The sequence below is a fragment of the Pseudorasbora parva genome, chromosome 23, assembly GCF_024679245.1.
Source record: "Pseudorasbora parva isolate DD20220531a chromosome 23, ASM2467924v1, whole genome shotgun sequence".
Taxonomy (NCBI): Eukaryota; Metazoa; Chordata; class Actinopteri; order Cypriniformes; family Gobionidae; genus Pseudorasbora; species Pseudorasbora parva.
Window position 1 is genome coordinate 9,491,320 of NC_090194.1, and position 19,522 is coordinate 9,510,841.

At 38.4% G+C, this 19,522-nt stretch overlaps 3 protein-coding genes across 3 annotated transcripts in view; 1 reads left to right on the forward strand and 2 right to left on the reverse strand.

Moving 5' to 3' along the window:
• Positions 1–1,297, reverse strand: part of ltn1 (listerin E3 ubiquitin protein ligase 1) — a 23,033-nt gene extending 21,736 nt beyond the window's left edge. The window contains exons 1-2 of the mRNA XM_067433999.1: positions 1,180–1,297; positions 325–531 (exon numbers count right to left, since the gene is read on the reverse strand). Of these exons, the coding sequence (XP_067290100.1) occupies positions 325–531; positions 1,180–1,221 (249 nt within the window). The 5' untranslated portion in view covers positions 1,222–1,297. The remainder of the gene's footprint in view (positions 1–324; positions 532–1,179) is intronic.
• On the forward strand, positions 1,256–8,605 carry nle1 (notchless homolog 1 (Drosophila)). The gene is made up of 13 exons (XM_067434000.1): positions 1,256–1,364; positions 1,555–1,694; positions 2,850–3,067; positions 3,187–3,266; positions 3,361–3,437; positions 3,533–3,630; positions 4,247–4,439; positions 4,551–4,686; positions 5,196–5,242; positions 5,316–5,518; positions 7,046–7,205; positions 7,974–8,044; positions 8,154–8,605. The coding sequence occupies exons 2-13, from the start codon at positions 1,560–1,562 to the stop codon at positions 8,164–8,166; spliced, it is 1,431 nt and encodes a 476-aa protein (XP_067290101.1). The 5' UTR covers positions 1,256–1,364; positions 1,555–1,559; the 3' UTR covers positions 8,167–8,605.
• A 175-nt stretch (positions 8,606–8,780) lies between these two features.
• slc25a1a (solute carrier family 25 member 1a) lies at positions 8,781–18,792 on the reverse strand. The gene is made up of 9 exons (XM_067434001.1): positions 18,413–18,792; positions 17,792–17,899; positions 14,438–14,537; positions 14,218–14,356; positions 13,476–13,560; positions 10,134–10,238; positions 9,935–10,050; positions 9,769–9,842; positions 8,781–9,683 (listed from the first exon to the last, which is right to left on the reverse strand). The coding sequence occupies exons 1-9, from the start codon at positions 18,648–18,650 to the stop codon at positions 9,569–9,571; spliced, it is 1,080 nt and encodes a 359-aa protein (XP_067290102.1). The 5' UTR covers positions 18,651–18,792; the 3' UTR covers positions 8,781–9,568.
• Positions 18,793–19,522: the final 730 nt, after the last annotated feature.

Below are 19,522 nucleotides of genomic sequence, written 5' to 3' on the forward strand. Positions count from 1 at the left end.
GCAAAAGGTGGCGCTACAAAGTATTAACTTAAGGAGGCCGAATAATTTTGCACGCCCAATTTTTCAGTTTTTGATTTGTTAAATTGTTTGGAAATATCCAATAAATCTCGTTCCACTTCATGATTGTGACCCACTTGTTGTCGATTCTCAAATTATAGTTTTATATCTTTATGTTTGAAGCCTGAAATGTGGCAAAAGGTTGCACAGTTCAAGGAGGCCGAATACTTTCGCAAGGCACTGTATCTGCTCTCTAGGCATTAGGCAATATTTATTTGTAACACTGTACTGGGAAATGGTGCTTAAATCAATCATAACAAGCCATACCTTCAATTTTGTTACTGTATCTCTCTTGGACAATTTCCGTAGAACCATACGAAAGTCTGCATCAACTAGATTGTCTATCTCCTCAGCCCCCTGTACTGCAGGTACATATCCTGGATCATTGGAAGTCGAGACACCGAATCCCACAAACCCAGGTACGACGCCACTCTCCCTGGCCAACAGATCAGCAGCTCTGCCACTGCTGGATGGCTGAAAGAGAGATAACACAGGGCTGTCATTAAACATTCATGACTGTTTCATATCTTGAGGATTATGGCCCTATGGTATATAGTCAGCTAATCAGATTAGAGTAGCACCTTCTTTATCACTCTTTTGAAAATGTGCCTGTTCTCCGTAGCTTTAACACATCAGTGTTGCTCTCTGTATGCATTTTAATTGTTATTTTTTGTATCTGTGCTCCTGCACAGCACTGTTTTAAATGTGCTTTATAAATAGTGAACAAAAAGAGCTAGAGTTTATCGACTGAGTACAGCAGAAACCGAGCTTTTTACTTTTGTCAGGGCTTTTAGATATTGTCTTTCTATTCTTTTACAGTCTATGGATATTGTGCCAGACTACAATGACTTTGTCTGATACAAACACGTGACGTCAGGACTACAACAATACAGGCTTTACATAAAAGACAGTATAATGCCTTATCTAATGTTTCATAAACATTTTTTTTTAATACAATAAGTTAAATCAAGTACATAATAGCGACTTGTTGTAGCAAGCTACAGTTTACCATGCTGTAATAGTTCACAACACTGTCTTGTTATTCACTGACTTTAAATCATTTCAACGAGATGACTTGTAGTTAGGAAATATTAGAAATCGAAAAAATTTAATTTGTCTTACTCGAACATTTCCTTTAGTTCTCTGTTTATTTTTGCCACCCATTCTCGTGACGGCTGAGCGCCTGCTTTTCCGACTTCAGTAAAGTCACACTAGGCGCGCTGTGATGATGTCACGGCACGCGATTTGTGCGCGTCCAAAATACTGTTCGCTGCATGCGTGAAGTGAGCAGCTATCAATAACGACAGGTATTTCTGTGTTGTACTATATGGAAACTCTCTTATTCAGTATATATTTGGAATTCCTGTTCATGTCTCTAATTTATAATACTTTTCCTGACAGGTATTTGTTCAAAACAGCCTGTTTAACACGTTCGGGCCTCACGTCACGTGCTTTAAAACTTATAGTGTTTAATTCAATGTGTTTGGCGTTTAAAAGGAAAGATGAGCGTGGACGTGGAGCGCGTGTTGATCCAGCTCCAGGATGAGAGCGGTGAGGTGCTCGGATCCCCCTTCGATGTGCCGCTGGACATCAGCCCAGATAAACTGCAGCTGGTCTGCAACGCACTGTTACAGAAGGTAGGAATGATGGACTAGATCTTTCTAAACACACTTTTAATACAAAATCTAAAGCATTTTATTAGAGATATGACAATTTTATGTCTTTGAAAGAAGTCTCTTATGCTCACTAAAGCTGCATTTATGTGATTACAATAATAACAGTACTATTTTATTACAATTTTAAATAACTTCTATTTTAAAATGTCATTTATTTCTGTCATGGCGAAGCTGAATTTTCAGCATCATATCTCCAGTCTTCAGTGTCACATCATCCTTAAGAAATCATTCTAATGTGCTGATTTGATGCTCAAGTCAAGTAACATTTATTATTATTATCAATGTTGAGAACAGTTTTGCTGCTTAATATTTTTGTGGTAACCATAATAATTTTTTAGGACCCTCTTAGTGTCGCTTTTGTAGCAATATAATATTTATTTTATTTTTTATTTCTTTATTTCTTTATTTCGGCCTTTGCATAACATTATCCACAATTAATAAAACAAAACAAAAACACAAACAAAAAATATATAAATAAAATATAACAAATAATATACATAACAGAAAAAGGTATAGGCAGAAGCCATTGGTTATTATACCTAGCCTTTATAATATTTCTCTAATGAGTGTCAATAAAAAAAAAAAACCCTCTTTTTCTTTTCTTTTTTTTCTTTTCTTTCTAATGGATTAGACATACAATAGTGTTACTATAAATATTTCCCATATTGATAATTACAAAGATCATATATACATTTAAGATATTATTACAATAAATTATGTATTACATACACCAATTATTTATACAATAATATAATTACGTATTACCTTGTTTTTAAACACTTTCTTAAATTTGCAGAATGATTACACTGTTTTAATTCCATCTCTAAATTATTCCAAAAGTTTGACAGATATACATCTATTTTTTTATATTAGCTCTTGACCTTATTTTTTTTAAACATGTGAATTCCTTTTACTTTGTAAACTTGTAAACTTTGTGACTTTCTCTTATTTCAAACAGTCGTGCTGATAAAAGTATTATTATTTTTATTTTATTTTAAAACATTGCACTGAATTTTTAATTGTAGTGTATAACTGTACTGTAAACTACTTGGTTTAGTGCAAATTATCTGACAGGTTTTATCATTTCATAACCCCTATCTTTTTGTCGGTCTACAGGAAGATCCTGTGCCATTCCTGTTCTTTGTAAAAGATGCAGAGGTGGTGTCATCCCTGGGCACTTGTGTGCAGACGTTGGGCCTGGAGACTGAGCAGGTGCTGCCAGTTGTGTACCAGCCGCAGGCCGTATTCCGTGTGCGGGCCGTGGCTCGATGCACCAGCTCTTTGGAGGGCCACACAGAGGCTGTCATCTCTGTAGCATTCAGCCCTACTGGAAAGTAAGTGGATTAAACGGAAACATTACATCCTAATTTATATAAAGAAAGATAGATATATAACATCAGAGCGTATGCATCCAGATAAATCTTTTTGTTTTCATTTTGGGGTTATTTTTCAGATATCTCGCTAGTGGATCTGGGGACACGACAGTGAGGTTCTGGGATCTGAACACAGAAACACCACACCACACCGCTAGGGGTCAGTTTATCACATAGCCATTACATGTTATTAAATACAGTTCATCTGTAAGTTAAACCAATCATCTGACATTCTGTCCATCATGTTTTATAAGGCCACACACACTGGGTTTTATCCATTGCCTGGTCTCCAGATGGCAAGAAATTAGCATCAGGGTGCAAAAACAGTCAGGTAAGCTTGTCATGTTCATTATAAGTCACTGAAATTCCAGTGTTTTGGGATTAAAATATTAAAATATTGTTTTGTATCTGCTGTGTACTTTGCAGATCTTCTTGTGGGATCCGATCACAGGAAGTCAGATTGGAAAGACCTTAACGGGACATACAAAGTGGATTACCTGGCTGTGCTGGGAACCTCTCCACCTGTGAGTTTTGAAAGTGGTAGACTGATATATATTGCCATGGCCAATATATTATTCAATTATTGGCATCGCTTGGTTGATGTGTCTGAAGCAGAACTTTTATTTTAACATCATACGGGACGTTTAAAAGCACATCTGAGCTCCCATTCTCTGTCTTCATTTACTGTTAAATTATTAGACAGAACTCTAAAAACAAAGAAAGTATTTGTCAAAGGTATGTGTAATAGAAAGTACAACACTAATACATTGTCATCTACCTTCAGAATTCTGCAAATAAATATTTATATAATTTAAACAAATAAAACATTACATGTTGTGCCTTTAAAATAAATATAAATTTAATATAAAGCACTTCTTATTCTTGTAATCTATGTTTTATATTTATGTTTTATATTTGTTAATTTGCATTAAATTTGTTAACTTCGTTAGCTCTACAGTGAATTTATTCAAATTTGTTATAAATTAAAATAATTTATTAACTTATTTTTGTTTTTTGTATTTCATTTTATTATAATAATAAAAATATTATTATTTAAGTATTGTTTAATTCAATTATAATTCAGAATATTTTATAATAAAATAAAATAATAATTTAACAGCAAATTTCACTCCATCACAGAAACCCAGAGTGTCGGTATTTGGCTAGCACCAGTAAAGACTGTTCTATTCGGATATGGGATACGGTTTTGGGGCGCTGTGATAAGATCATGACCGGCCACACACAGTCTGTGACGTGTGTAAAATGGGGAGGTGATGGTCTCCTGTACACCTCATCTCAGGACAGAACCATTAAAGTCTGGAGAGCCAAAGATGTAAGATTTGTCCATTCATAATGCATCAAATATAACTTGAAACCATGTTTACTAATGTGAGGAGTTTTACTGAGTTATGCTATTGAATATCTGCTCTCATCCATGCCGTAGGGGGTTCAGTGTCGTACGTTGCAAGGTCACGCTCACTGGGTCAACACATTGGCCCTCAGCACCGACTACGTTCTGCGCACAGGAGCGTTCGAGCCAGCTACCGCAACCATAAACCCTCAGGATCTTTCTGGATCATGTAGGTTTCAGCACAATCCTGCAATGGTTTTATTAATGTACACTACTGTTCAAAAGTTTGGAGTTGGTATAATTTTTTTTTTTTTTATGTTTATGAAAGATGTACAACAAGGCTGCATTCATTTGATCAAAAATACAGTAAAACAGTAATGTTGTGAAATATTATTACAATTGAAATAACTTTTTCTATTTTAGTATATTTTAAAATGTGATTTATTCGGTGTCCCATGAAATCATTATAATATGCTAATTTGGTATTCCAGAAACAGTTTTTTTTGTTTTGTGTGTGGAAACTGATATAATTTTTTTTTAGAATTGTTTAATAGAAAATAATTTATTTGTCACATTTATAAATTACTTTACTGTCACTTTTGATGAATTGAATGTGTCCTTGCTGAATAATTTATTTTTTTATTTTATTTTTATTTTATTAACATACTGACCCTAAACTTTGGAATAGAAGTGTAAGTAATACGGGTAATTTTATTAATATAAATCAATTTTCCTCAGTGGACGAAATCAAGGAAAGAGCTTTGAAGCGCTACAACAACGTCAGAGTGAGTGAGGCCAGTCTATATACAGTATCGATTTTTATGAGAGATAAAAAACTGAACATTTGGTCTTCTAAAGGGAGAAGGTCATGAGAGGCTGGTGTCAGGATCAGATGACTTCACAATGTTCTTATGGAACCCAGCAGAGGAGAAGAAGCCAGTGGCCCGTTTGACGGGTCACCAAGCGCTGGTCAATGAGGTGCTCTTCTCCCCGGACACACGACTGATCGCCAGTGCTTCCTTTGACAAGTCTATAAAGATCTGGGATGGAAAAACAGGAAAGTAAGTAGGGTGGTCATGGATCCCTGATTGATTTGAGATTTTGCCTATTTTTAGATTAGCATACTTCCATATTTTTTATGTTATACCTACCTGCAGTATTAGTATATACACCAATCAGGCATACCATTATGACCTGATATTGTGTTGGTCCCCTTTTTGCTGTCAAAACAGCCCTGACCTGTCGAGGCATGGACTCCACTAGTCCCCTGAAGGTGTGCTGTTGTCTGGCACCAAGATGTTAGCAGCAGATCCTTTAAGTCCTGTAGGTTGCGAGGTGGGGCCTCCATGCGTGGCCATCCAAGTGATGTAAAAGACAACATGATTCATCAGACCAGGCCACCTTCTTCCATTGCTCTGTGGTCCAGTTCTGATGCTCTTGTGCACACTGTTGGCACTTTCGGTAGTGGACAGGGGTCAGCATTGGCACCCTTACTGGTCTGTGGCTATGTAGCCCCATACGCAACAAACTGCGGTGCACTGTGTATCTGACACCTTTCTATCAGAACCAGCATTAACTTGAGATATATGAGCTACAGTAGCTCGTCTGTTTGATCGGACAACAAGGGCCAGCCTTTGCTCCCCACGTGCATCAATGTGCCCCACTGTTCCTTCCTTGGACCATTTTTCATGGATACGGACCACCGCAGACTGGGAACGCTGCACAAGATGCTCAAGAGTTTTGAAGATGCCCTGAGCCAGTCGTCTAGCCATCACAATTTGGCCCTTGTCAAATTCACTCAAATCCTTACACTTGCCCATTTTTCCTGCTTCTAACACATCAACTCTGAGGCCAAAATGTTCACTTGCTGCCTGATATATCCCACCCACCAACAGGTGCCGTGATGAAGAGATAATCGGTGTACAGTAGTAGTATGTAAAGTATGTGCATAGAATGCAAATATTCTATATGGCAAGAATACCCAGATGACATACTAAATTAGACAGAAATGTGTCATTGGATATACCGCAATGCAATGCACTTTCAAAAGTAAAGTTTTTTTAATACAAAGTTAAATTATAGTATTTCCTGTAATGAAAGCTGATTGCCAATTGATAAATTAGACATTTAACAATGGGTGTTACTGTTTGAAATGCTTATTGTTGCGTATCAACTATTGTTTCACATATTATTTTACAGTAGTATGCCATAAGCTTGTATTCTATTCAAGACAGTCTGTTGCTGCATCTGAAATTATAGTTTTTCTGAGTAGGTACATTTGAATGACATGCTACTCTTCAGATACTGTTTTTCTCCTGCTTTATAGTACAGAAATGTGATTTCAAAAGCAACCTTTGTAAATGGAATCATAGTGATGCAGACCCAAGTGTACTTCCAGTAGTGTACACTTGGAGGCACTCAAATCACGTCAGCAAATCACGGCATATTTTGCTTGTTTGCACATGGCAACAGCACAGCCAGTATCTTGAAGTATAACATGCAGTCAAATATGTTGATATGTTTTCTCCAACACTGTGAAAGTGTATTAAAGGACTTTAAGATCTTTTTTTTATTTTTATGTTTTCCAGGTACCTGACCTCCCTTCGTGGTCATGTCGGGCCAGTGTACCAGGTGGCGTGGTCTGCAGACAGCCGTCTGTTGGTCAGTGGCAGCAGTGACAGCACTCTGAAGGTGTGGGACATTAAGACGGGCAAACTGAACGCTGATCTGCCTGGCCACGCTGATGAGGTAAGGAAGTGACTGGATTTATTTCAGAGGTTAGCCTTACACACACCCAGGGTCATTTTACTAATAATGATATATTTATAATAATATTTATAGAGCATATATTATATACGCTTATATTTTTATATTTTCAGCTTTTATTTTATTTTTTATATATTAACATTTATTTTAATGTCAGTTTTAGTAAGTTTGTCATTTTTATGTTTTTTTTATATTTTTTATAGATTTCTTTATAGCTCTAATTTAGTTTTAGAAATGTTATTACTTTTAGTTCCCAAGGCAAAACCATTTAAATTTTAATCAGCTTTATTTAAATTGCTCAATGTTTTTAATAGTTTTAGTTTACGTAACAAAACTGAACAGTTTTTTTTTTTTTCAAAACTAGTTTTAAAAAGAAATATCTGTATTCTGAGTTGTTTAAAACCTGAAAACAGTAGGGAATTTTAAAATTGTGATTTGCACAAAAGTGGGTGGATTTATTTTATTATAAAATCATTGGAAACGTTAATTTTTATAGTAAATAAGGCTTTTATTTTAAGCTTCCTTTTTAAATCCCATATCATAATAAAGTAGTTTAGAGTAATTTCCCACAACTAGAGATGACTTAGATTTCTAAGCAATCACCTAGCAACTACCCAGTACACCCTAGCAACCACATAACATGCCAAAAACGTTTTATACTTTAACAGCATAGCAATGCCTTGGCAACCACCCTTGTGTCAGAGCAGCAAGTTGTAGATGGACAAACTAATGTTTTCTTTTATTGCTCAGGTTTTTGCAGTTGACTGGAGTCCTGATGGACAGAGAGTGGCCAGCGGTGGTAAAGACAAGTGTTTAAGGATGTAAGTGACCCCTATATCCTGCAAAGATTATTTATTTCTGTTCAGAATGCAGTGTGGCACGCCACCTGGTAGGAACACCAGGCATGTCTTATCGTCTTCTCTCCTTTAGATGGAGGAAGTAACCTGGAGAAACCAGCAGCAGGGGCTCCGCATGCAACAGCCAATCAGGTGTCTCGAAGCATCACCCCACAGGACAGTGAACAGCAGTGTCGGAACATTAATCCTTAGCCTATTTGTCCTACGAAACTGCTTCGACAGCATCACAATAGCTGACATATAATGCTCTCTGATGTTGTCCTGATAGAAGGAAGATAAAACACATGATACCCCACTCAAATGAGCAATTGCCCTATGGAAGTGCGAGTGATCTGACCAAGTTTAATCTGTGTAATCTTTCTCACACATTCTTTGTAATTAACTTAATCCCTAATGCTGTGATACAGGCAGTATTAACTGGGTCTGTTCCAGCACCGAAAGATAACCAGTGTCGTCACAGCGGACCGCACTACGTCAGAAGACGTTTTCTCATTAAACAAGCAGTAAAAGGATTTTTATGGGGTCCATGTTGTGTGTTTGTGTGGCTTTCTTATCTTGAATTAACAACTGTAGAGCATCAAAAGCAGTTTGTTGTTATCGCACAACACATTTACGACGTTAAAAGCCATGAGATAGAATTCAAAGAGTTTGGATTGATTGTTCAGAGCCAGCTATTCAATAAGGTCACACAGGGACAGGAAACGGAACCCATTTGGTTTATTGAATCTGTGTGACATTCAGAATCTGTTTAAGCACTGCTTATATATCAGACACAAACACAAAAGTAGCATAACTAGTACAGCACAGGCAACCTTTGTGAGGAAATGCTTGTTAATGGCCAAAAAAAGCTTATGAACAAATTGGGCAAATAAAAAAAGCTGCTATTTACATTTGATAAAAAACACAAAAACGAGTTATATTGACTCGGTAATTGAGCTTGAACAACCCGGACCTGATGCCATTCAAGCATGCAAACTTAATATCAAGCAGGAATGTCTTAGCCTCTACCAGTTTTGAGATGCATGATAACATCAAGATCTTACAAAAGCAGGGTCATCAAGATACAAGATCTTACAAAAGCACATTTAAACCAGTTTGCATGTAACTGCACATGTAAACTAGAGCAAAAGAATAAGTGCATTACAGTGATATTTGTGCATACTTGATTGTGCTATTTCTTTTTCATGCCACATGAGTAAATTGTCTTAAGACAACCTCTAGAAAAGCATGGTGGTGGTGAGAGGACACTTGCATGATTTTACCGAAGTGCGCAACTTGATATGCTTTTCATCCATCAATAAATATATGCTACAGGTTGCGTCTCATGGCTCAAGGTCCTGGCTTCAACTATTCAGACACAGATGGATTGTTTAAATCCTCTGGGCCAGAGGTCATGGTTCAAGTCTGGATCTTTAAACTTGACTGACATGGCCCACTGTGTTTGGATAGTTCAGTCTGTCACGATCAATTCTGCACCCTGGTCCATCTTCAGTCCGTTCTCCAGACGTTGTTCAGCAGCTTCACGACTTCCTCATAGAGAACAAAGACAATGGCCACGTCCAGACACACGCGGCCCAATCGTGGGACTGTGCCTTTGTAGAACCTGTGATTCAAAGCAAGAAAAGTGTAAGAAAGAGGTAAATAAAAGGAAGTTAAAAAGGAAATAATATTTATGAGGCATTGCATACGCTTGAGGGCCTTCGTTTTTCAAAATTTGGAATGCGCAATCCATGGTGCTCTTGTAGCGATGAGCCTCCAAGCCCTAAAGCAAATTGATTAAAAAATATTAACAAGTGGGATTTAAAAGAAGTTTTCTTAAAATTAATTATTTGAAAATCATCAACTTCTGCTAACCTGCATTCGAGTCTTCACCACGTCAAGGGGCGTATTCCCAAAAACACTCGCTGCCCCAGCTGTCGCTCCAAAAATCGCCGTAACCAGCGGGTGCATGTCACGACCTGGGTCATCACCTGAAGATAAATCCATGATCAGCTTTGTTAAACGGCCATACTGAGATTAATTTCAGAGTATTACTATTAAATCTCATCCTCACCTTTGTACCAGTTTCGCAACAAGTTCATAACATAAAAGCGTATCGCCTGGTTGCTACCCTGCTTCAGAAGTGTAGCAGTCAGTCCTTGATATGTCCCTCGAACACCTACAACCACAGAATATATTATTTGAATATATTTTTTAACTATTATTTTTATTTTATATAGAATATGCTATTAGAAATCTATATACTTTATTTCCAAAAAAACTATTAGTCTTATTTTACGTTTTATGCATTATTTTTCTTTCCAACGGTTTAGGAGTGTGTTTATAGGAATTTTTGACCATTTTTCTAGAAGCGCATTTGTGAGGTCAGGCACTGATGTACGACAAGAAGGCCTGGCTCACAGTCTCTGCTCTAATACCTCCCAGAGGTGTTTTATCGGCTTGAGGTCAGGACTCTGTGCAGGTCGGTCGAGTTCCTCTACACCAAAATGTTCCCACAAATTTGGGAGCATGAAATTGTCCAAACTGTCTTGGTATGCTGAAACATTGCTGAAACTTGTGCCACGCCCATAGACTGTAAAAAAAAATGAATGTAGTGTCCGTGAAGTCACCCGTAGAATTCCGAAGAGCATTTTTTAAGCGTAAAGTCGGCCATTGCCATCTTGCCAGCGCATCACTCGCAGATAACTGAAAATGAGCAAAGAGGCATCCCACAACGAAGGTAGAAGGTGAGAAGCTAGAGCTAAGGTTACGTAATAGCTAACAGACAGAAGATAAACGACAATCCACCTGTCACTCAAGTGACCACAACCTTAATTATGCAGAACTTTAAGGACAACTCCGGTGAATTTTTAAGTTTATCATGATCGTTATATCTTTGTGAGCACAGTCTTTAGAGAAAAAAACGAACCGGATTGGTGCTTGCAACACGGAGTTATTACAGTTAATGCCCAGAGCCCCCCCTCAGCTAAAACGTCGATCCAACATGAACAGGGCTCTTACATGACAACGAGATGCATTTAGCCACTTAGCCATTGTTTAAATTCACCTGTTTAGATGGCTAGCTGTGTCTAGGGCTGAAATCCCGTGGGGACCGTGGGAAAAAGGTAGTCCAGTTGGGAAGAGCGTCATGTGTGTAAAGCAAGATTATTTTAAATTATTGCACATCTTTCCTCAAGCTGAGTGTGCCCAAATGGAAGGATAAATAAAGTTTACATTACCTCCACAGTGGCTGTACCTTTCTTTAACCACGGAATAGCATTTTTCTTCAACCGGCCCGGCTGTGTTGTGTCTGTGTTAGTTAGTCAAGTGTTCGCTGCAAATTTTCACAATTCGGAAAGGCAAACGCGAACAATTTCTTCTTCACTCGTGAGCCCGATCGGATCATCACTCTGGTGATGTCTGGTCACGAACGAATCATTCTTTTTAACCGGTTCTTTTGAACCAGTTCTTTTTAGTGAACCGGGCGAACCAGTTCACCAAATCAGACTGAATCGTTCTAAACGGTTCGCGTCTCAAATCAGCGCTGATCCCACAAGTTACTTTAGTTACTCACTTTCTGACATGAGTGACAGTCCCTCCGAATATAAGTAAACTAATGTCTTGAATTATATGTTGTAACTCCAACCGTTCACTGAACAGAGACATGTTTTACTGAGAGATCTGATGAACCGCTGATACGGAGCATGCGCGAGTAACTGAACGAGCAACGGTCCTCAGGATCAGCAGTACAGAATTTAAAACAGTTTCTCTCAGACACGTTCAATACTGAGGACTGATGAGCCGATGAGCAGAGCCTCTTCATAAACACGATGCTCTTCTCGACTGGACTATTTTTCCGGCTACAACGGAGTTCCCACTGGACTTCAGCGCGAGACACAGCTAGCCTTTTAAAACAGGTGAATTTAAACAATGGCTAAGTGGCTAAAACGCATCTTGTTGTCATATAAGGGCCCTGTTCATGTTGGACAGACATTTTAATTGCATTTTGTGTCTGTTAAGAGGCACAAAGACACCCTTTATGTGTATGCCCCCAAAGCTGCCATTTTAGCTGAGGGGGGGCTCTGGGCATTAACTGTAATAACTCTGTGTTGCAAGCACCAATCCAGTTCGTTTTTTTTTCTATAGACTATACTCACAAAGATATAACGATCAAGATAAACTTAAAAATTCGCCGGAGTTGTCCTTTAAGGCTTAATATAATTTAAACAAATTAGTTCTTTTTTTTTTTTTAAACCCCCTTAGTTATCATGAAGGGCAAAATTTGCACAATAGACCAAAACCACAATTTAAACCAGGCTGTAAACATGTTTCTTTCTGCTGTAAAGTTGGGCATTTTAACTTGGAGCTCAATGTGATTCTACTCCCTTTTGGAGCCTGTGCGGCCAGTCGATGAATTGCAGTTTAAGTCACTTTCATATTGGCTTTAAAAAAAACTGGGGGAGCTTGCCACTTGGCCAAGCCCAACCCCTGAAAAACAACCCCACACCATAATTCTCCCTCCACCAAACGTTACATTTGATAATGCTGTCAGGCAAGTACCGTTCTCCTGGCAACCAAACCAGCTGCTCGACCATGAATAGAATACCCATTCCCTGAAGCTCTCTATACACTGTTCTTGAGCTAATATGCCTGACTGCATTATAATACCCCTTACTGAAATGCCCTGTTTTTAAGGAAAAAACTCAGAGCTTCCAATGGCATAATGTCCAATACACTCTTAGTACATTGTGTTTTTCTTGGTGTTATCTCAGAAATCCACTGCAACAGTATGCAGCGTCTGGCAGTAAACAATATGATTTTGAGCAGCTGGATCTTGGAAGAGCTCCAGTTGTTATATAGAATAATCCATAAAATACAGACTAGTGAATCCAGGTCTAAGGAAAATCTTATTAATTTCTCAAACAACATCTGACCAGAATACCTAAATATGAGAACACTCAAAAGTGCAATGAAAATATGTACCATCCTCCATTAAACCTTGAAAATATATCATTCCCTTCCCTAACGAAGCACATTGTACTATGAACAGCAAGTACTGAGAATGGTGCACAAACATTATATATATATACACTTTTTTTAGGTTCTGTTTTGTGTTTTCCATGTTTGAATGTATATGTGTTAAGTGTTAAATGTGAAGCACCATGAGAGCCTAAACTAATTTCCCCAAGGGGATAAATAAAGCTCTAAACTAAGCTAAACTTCATCTTGTGATGTTTAACTGGAGATTTGAATCCTGTGTAACTTTAAATTGCATTTCAACTGCCTTATTAGAAACTAAATACCCAGACAACCCTAAACACATGGCATTCCTGTCACGCTCATTGATCAGAGAGACCAGGTTTCGCTCCCACAACTCCTATATATAAATACATCTGTAGAGGTCTCCTATTAGTACCTTGATCTCTGATGATTTCTCGTACACCGTGGAAGAATCCTCGGTAGCGTGGCCTCAGAGAGCACTGGTCATGAATGAACTTCACCTGAAAATAACACAAACAGGAGATATTTTGAGTAAGATACAATTCAGAATCTATGACTGCAAGACAGAATGTATGAACAGAGGAATGCAAATAATTTCTCCGTCTCTGTGAGTAAACTAAATCCGTCATTATACAGTTCACTGTGGCTGTCAGAATATACAGTATGACGTGGCAGACAACTAGTTGTCCAGGGCGGTTCAGTTCATTCAGTCCTGAAAATGGGCAGGGGTCAGAAAAGGGGGTTATCAAGCTTGGTACATACTCAGCTCCATACAAAGGATAAAAACAGGTACAACACTTCTGAAATGATAACCAATCACACAATAGTTCTCGGACACCCATAAGAAAAAAGTTCTGCTCAGATGATGAGAACAAGCTGCGAGAACTCCTAAAACATGGCTGCCCTGGGAGCGAGAAACTTTTTTCTTGCGGAATATGTAATGGCCTTCAGGCTTGTAAAAAACAATACGCTGTAAGAAACACAACCATATTATGGCACAGACATACAGGCCAGTTTTTGCTCTAGAGTTTTGTTTCGTGTAAAACATGATAGGGGATTAAGGATGAACATAGATAGTATGTAATCAAAATAATCGATTATGTTGATGCGTCGTTCCAGCCCTAATGTATAACCAAAATTACAGGTTACCGTCCCACCTTGACTGTCTCCATTGGACAGACCACCAACACCGCCTCTGTAATTCCCGCTCCAAGCCCACACAGTAAACTTCCTTTATTGTCAAGCCGACCTGTGGCGTCCCTCATCGGGTTACTAAGAACCTCGAATGTTCCAAACCTGCCATAATGTCAAACAAAAAAGCATAAGCAAAAGATACACTATTCATACTAAAACACGTAAAAGACCAATTTTTCTTACCGTACTGCAGATTTCGGGATGGATCCGTAAAGCAGTGAACTAAGCCCTCTATACAGACCCCTCAACCCATGATCCTGCACTGTCAGCTTAACACAGTCGCCTGCACAATAATACAGGTTACACAATTTTATTTACACATTCAGTTAAGGCCGATATACAGTACGTTGCAAAAGGCACATTAATATTTTCCCCAACAAAAAGAAAATGGTTTAAAGCCGTTTATTTATATCTATTGCTGTAGTGTGTTAGTTGGAAATATCAGTTTACACTCCAAAACACTATTTTTGCCACTAATTATAATAATCCAGTGCATGGGTTTCGGGTGGGTCCTCCCCCAGATTTTTTTTTACTGGAGTAGATGCCATTTACATTAAGTGCAAATAGCCCGCTCTGTTTACGAAACGTCTGGTTGGGCCAGACAAAATGAAAGAAGACACCGAATTATTTACAGTCGCAAAGGTGTAGGGGTAAGACACATGGTAGAAAGTTGACGCAAATCAACCCGAGGTTCGAATCCACCTTTTGCCAAACTCGCTCTACTCTCTTTTACCATAACATCTCAGATCGGAAAGGCATTTATTTTTAATAAAAATAAAGAAAATATTAGCCTGACAAGCCAGACCCACATCAAGATGTTTGGTCTGGAAACTCTCCATTGACAGGGCTCAATCCGAGGGGCGGGAGAAACTCCCTCTGCACGCAATTGGATAGCGCTACAACCAACCAGAGCAACGAAGGTGAAGCGACAGATAAACTTTCACTGTATCGGGTCAGCAAAACTCCGAACACATCTTCCCTTTTTAAGAATGACTTCATTGCCATTCTTTATTCTTTTCTCAGAGAAAAGCTTAACTCCAAGTCTTCCAGAGTCACAGCCAAAGTTGATTCGAAAGACCGCCATCCGCCAGCTTCTGTGTTTACTAGTAGCACGCAACCACAACCCTGCCGTCATCATTAGCCCCGCCCACCGACCCTATACACGATGTGATTGGCCTGACCAGAGTTTGTTTTTTTATAGCTCAGAAGGTATTGAGAGTTGCTAGCTAGACGATACTCATGGCAGATTAGATTTGCTGCCGTTAGGGATTAGATTAGATTTGCTGCTGTCTAGCGGCACTATCACATATTAAAAAAAAAATGTTTTACTCACATAAGTGTGTTGCACCATTCCTGTCGGATCTAATATAGAAGGAACAGCATTGTGTTTTAATCTCAATATGTCTGCAAATCCAGCACGGCCTGAGACTTGTTTACAAATGATTCCGCGATGAAATGAAGCGAATGCGCATACGTGTCTTCCCTGCACTGTAAAAAAAAATGTATTGGTTTTTGTTGGTTTAACTTAAAGTAAGTAACCTGGTTGCTTTAAAAATTTGAGTTGATACAATGAAGGAAATGTGTTTAATAAATAGAAACTCAAAATATAATTGTGTCTGAACCACATAAAAAAAATGATAAATCATGAAAATAGCACTATTTGGTGTTAGTTTCACTGCGTCATCAGAAATAAAATGCACACAATTACCCAATATGCTAACAAAATCTTTAAATAATATTTTAATAAAGGTTGTCGAATCTCAAAAAAAAAATTAATTGTATTAACTCAATTTTAATTTCAATGAACTCAAAATTAAGGCAACCAGGTAAAAAAATTTCTAAATATTTTTTTACAGTGTGCGTGAGCTGAAACTTCATTAAAAATTAAGTTTAACCACCACACATTCCTAATTTTAGAATTTGAAGGGAGATTATGCAGCGACTGTGTTCTTCCACAACTAGGAATAGCACAATACATTGCCATCTTCTGCATGTTTATTGCTTCTGGCTAGCGCGATCCAAACAACTCCATGAGTCGGTGGGTTGGGTTACTGAATTTGGCGTGCTTATTATTCTATAGAGGCGTGTTTCGCCACACGATGACGTCAAGATGAGGCACATTCTGAAATCGATCGTTTGCTGGGCCTGGTGTCTAAAAGCTTTTCTTTGACTAACAAGGAAGTTTTCAGCTCTGAAACTTACATTATATTCTTATATTACCATGACCTTTTATATATCAAAAGCTCAAGGGAAAGCTGATTTCTCAATTTGTGACCCCTTTAAAATGAGTGGGTCCAATATCATTGGTCTTAAAAAGTAGGTGGGCCTTGCCCCACCCACATACAATGGTTCTGACACCCACGATCCAGTGAGATTTTTGTATGCACAAGGAGTCGGTATGCTCCAACAGAGATCAGATCTCCCCATTATCAAGTAGTTTTGTGGTTACATGAAAAAAACTGAGACAGACTTAATCCAGAAGACCTGCGGCAACGTCTCCAAGATGCTTGAAGAAGCCATTCTCAGCTGTGTGGGCACTGTTGGAAGGTTCACTTAACAGTATATCGCTGCAAAGTTATTTCAAACTTTACCGTGAGAATATCGAGGCCTACCATCACCCATAATACCACCCTAGACGATGAGATTTTAAAACAGGTTGGGGAAACTGGCCTCTATTTTTGGACATCTGGCATATTTTGTATGGCGGAATAAGCATCTATCTGCCTACACTGAAGTAAGAGTGTATGAACCATGTGTTCCGAGCGTCCTGTTGCATGCCGCTGAATGCTTGACTACCTACAGGCATCAAGATGCCTTCTATACAAGATGCCTCAGGTTTATTATCTAGAAGGATAAAATGTCAAATAAACATCTATTCAAATTGACCAAAAGCGAACAACTTTCCTCCTTCCTAAAATTCATTCACCTCAGATGGGATGGACATGTCATTACCAGAATGCCTCCCTCTCACATACCCTACGCAGTTTAACAAGGGTGGACACAAAATTAGGTATAAAGATGTGATAGATTTCAGCATACAAACTAACTCCTGGAGCAGACAGCAGACAGCAGACAGCAGACATAAATGCAGGGCTGATCTATAGAGGAAACGCTCAAGACCACGCCAACAACCTCCGGCGGCTAAAAGAACGACACCTGGAATCCAACCAACACACAAACACATACAATGCTAGCCATATCCTATTGTCCCCCGCATTGTTGCTCTCAACAGAAGCATGCAAAACAGAGTCTCAATTAAATGAATGTAGCAACAGATCTTTTCTTCTGTATTGTGGGATACATCTTAGGAAAAATGTAGGGTGGGTTGGATGTTGAGATGTGGTTGTTGCACTCAAAAGTGGAGGCAGATGAACATGAGCTTGCAGGTTAATTATTGGATTAGTCACAACACCGAAAATCCAGATATGACATTTTGTTTAAACATTAGGAATACAAAAAGAAACATAAACGGTGTTATATAGCATGCATTTAGGAATCAGATATTGGTGATTTTTCAAATCATGCCATTGCCCTCACCTATGCCTCGGTATCGGGGAGGGTTTGCTCTTTCATCTAACTGTAGTTGGGTCTTCACGTACTCCGTTGGGAATGTGATGCAGATCTCAATGCCTCCTGCAATGCCACCTGTTTAAAAACAATATCATAAGTAAAAAAGGAGTGTCTAAATTGCAAGCAGCAATCTGTGTGATTCGTTTAAGCTACAGCTGTTTAACTCGCATCAAGGACAAATCCGTTTTATTATAAAAGTTCATTTTGTTTTAGTTGGTTGTTTAAAACACAGTTGTTTGCAACATTGCACCCAACCAAACCAGTTTTGTTGGAATATGGTTAAGTAGTTATATTGAATTTTATATTTAATAAAGCACACTGTTTTAAGTGCCCAAAGCTGTATAAACTGCTATTAGCAGAGTCAACAAATTACATTTCTGGAAGCTACTATTTGGTTGACCCAGCAAAGACATGCAGGTCATGGACTGACAGTGAGTTTTAATGGCAGACTGTACGTGTTGTGAAAGGGGACGTGCCAGCGTGTCACGCATGACTGTTGTTGTGGGCTCGCGCATAATGGGGACTAGCTTGATTCACCAAAACATTAGCGCTTGTGTGCTTCTAACACAAACACAAATACGCATGTACCTGCAAGAATAGCCTTCCACAGATGGGTGATTTTTCTCCCTTCGATTGCAGCGGCCGCTAGATTCCTCTGGCCTGGATAAATGTTGGGAATTGGGGTAAAAGTGCGCGTCGACCCCCTGCCAGCGGAGGGAATCCGGGTCAGCGCAGCGGGATGCTGTTGCGACGTGCATCCTTGTCTCAGTATAGCATCTTTGCAGGGTCCCTCCGAAACAGAGAACGGTTTATACAAAGACGACATGATTTGAAGACGTTTTACTCGCAAAGTGAAAATCTGTAGGCAACTGTGTGACGACGCGCAGGATGCGTCTGCCCAATAGCACGAAGACAACACAATCACAGGAAGACCACTCCGAGGCGTGGCGGCGACGAGCTCATGAATATTAATATAGAGGTCATGCAGCAAGCTCAGTCATTGGTCCGTTTGGAACATTTGCTTAATCTATTGCGTTACTCATCTTATGTAATATTAATAAGGTGTATTAGCCCATACGATTGGTATTACTTTACAACCACGCCCACATTATAGCGGTTTTACTTTATATAATAATAAATGTTTGATCAGAGATTTGATTGTACTGTAGCAAACAGGGCATCTAATTGATTGCCTATACATTTAATGTATATTGAGATCTTGAACTGACCTAACAATTAAAACCATGTAACAATAATGGAATATGTTGAATTTACATAATTCAATGTATAAAATATTTTTAAAACGAATAACTTTATTTTAATTACGAAAGTGTTGACAACATAGTCCAATGCCTAGTCCTTATTGTGTGACGTGACGACTATTTAATCTAATATTTCAACCCTTTTTATTGAAAACTGTGTTTCTTTTTGAAATTGTATTTTTAATGCTGATATTTATTTAGCAAGAAAATTGCTAACTCATAAAAGCAATATTAAACTTAAAAAAAATCTAAAATAACGTATTTTTAATGTCATTACATTATTTAGAGCATAAGAAACAAAATGGGAAAAATATGTTATTAATTTGTTATGTTAAAAACGTTGTAAAGGACACCAGGGGCCTGTACCATGAAGCTGGTTTAGCTGGCTAGCCTGATTTGTTTAAGCTTAGTTTGTGCCAATCCTGGGTTTTAGGTA

Bases quoted from the DNA above. Each gene is read 5' to 3' on its own strand.
- slc25a1a (XM_067434001.1), bottom strand. From the start codon at position 18,650: ATGTCGTCTTTGTATAAACCGTTCTCTGTTTCGGAGGGACCCTGCAAA. The intron at 17,900-18,412 runs GTACATGCGTAT...GTTTTTAAACAG, and splicing joins GTGGAAGGCTATTCTTGCAG to GTGGCATTGCAGGAGGCATT. The intron at 9,684-9,768 runs GTATGCAATGCC...TTTGAATCACAG, and splicing joins AAAAACGAAGGCCCTCAAGC to GTTCTACAAAGGCACAGTCC.
- nle1 (XM_067434000.1), top strand. From the start codon at position 1,560: ATGAGCGTGGACGTGGAGCGCGTGTTGATCCAGCTCCAGGATGAGAGC. The intron at 1,695-2,849 runs GTAGGAATGATG...GTCGGTCTACAG, and splicing joins GCAACGCACTGTTACAGAAG to GAAGATCCTGTGCCATTCCT. The intron at 4,440-4,550 runs GTAAGATTTGTC...TCCATGCCGTAG, and splicing joins AAGTCTGGAGAGCCAAAGAT to GGGGTTCAGTGTCGTACGTT.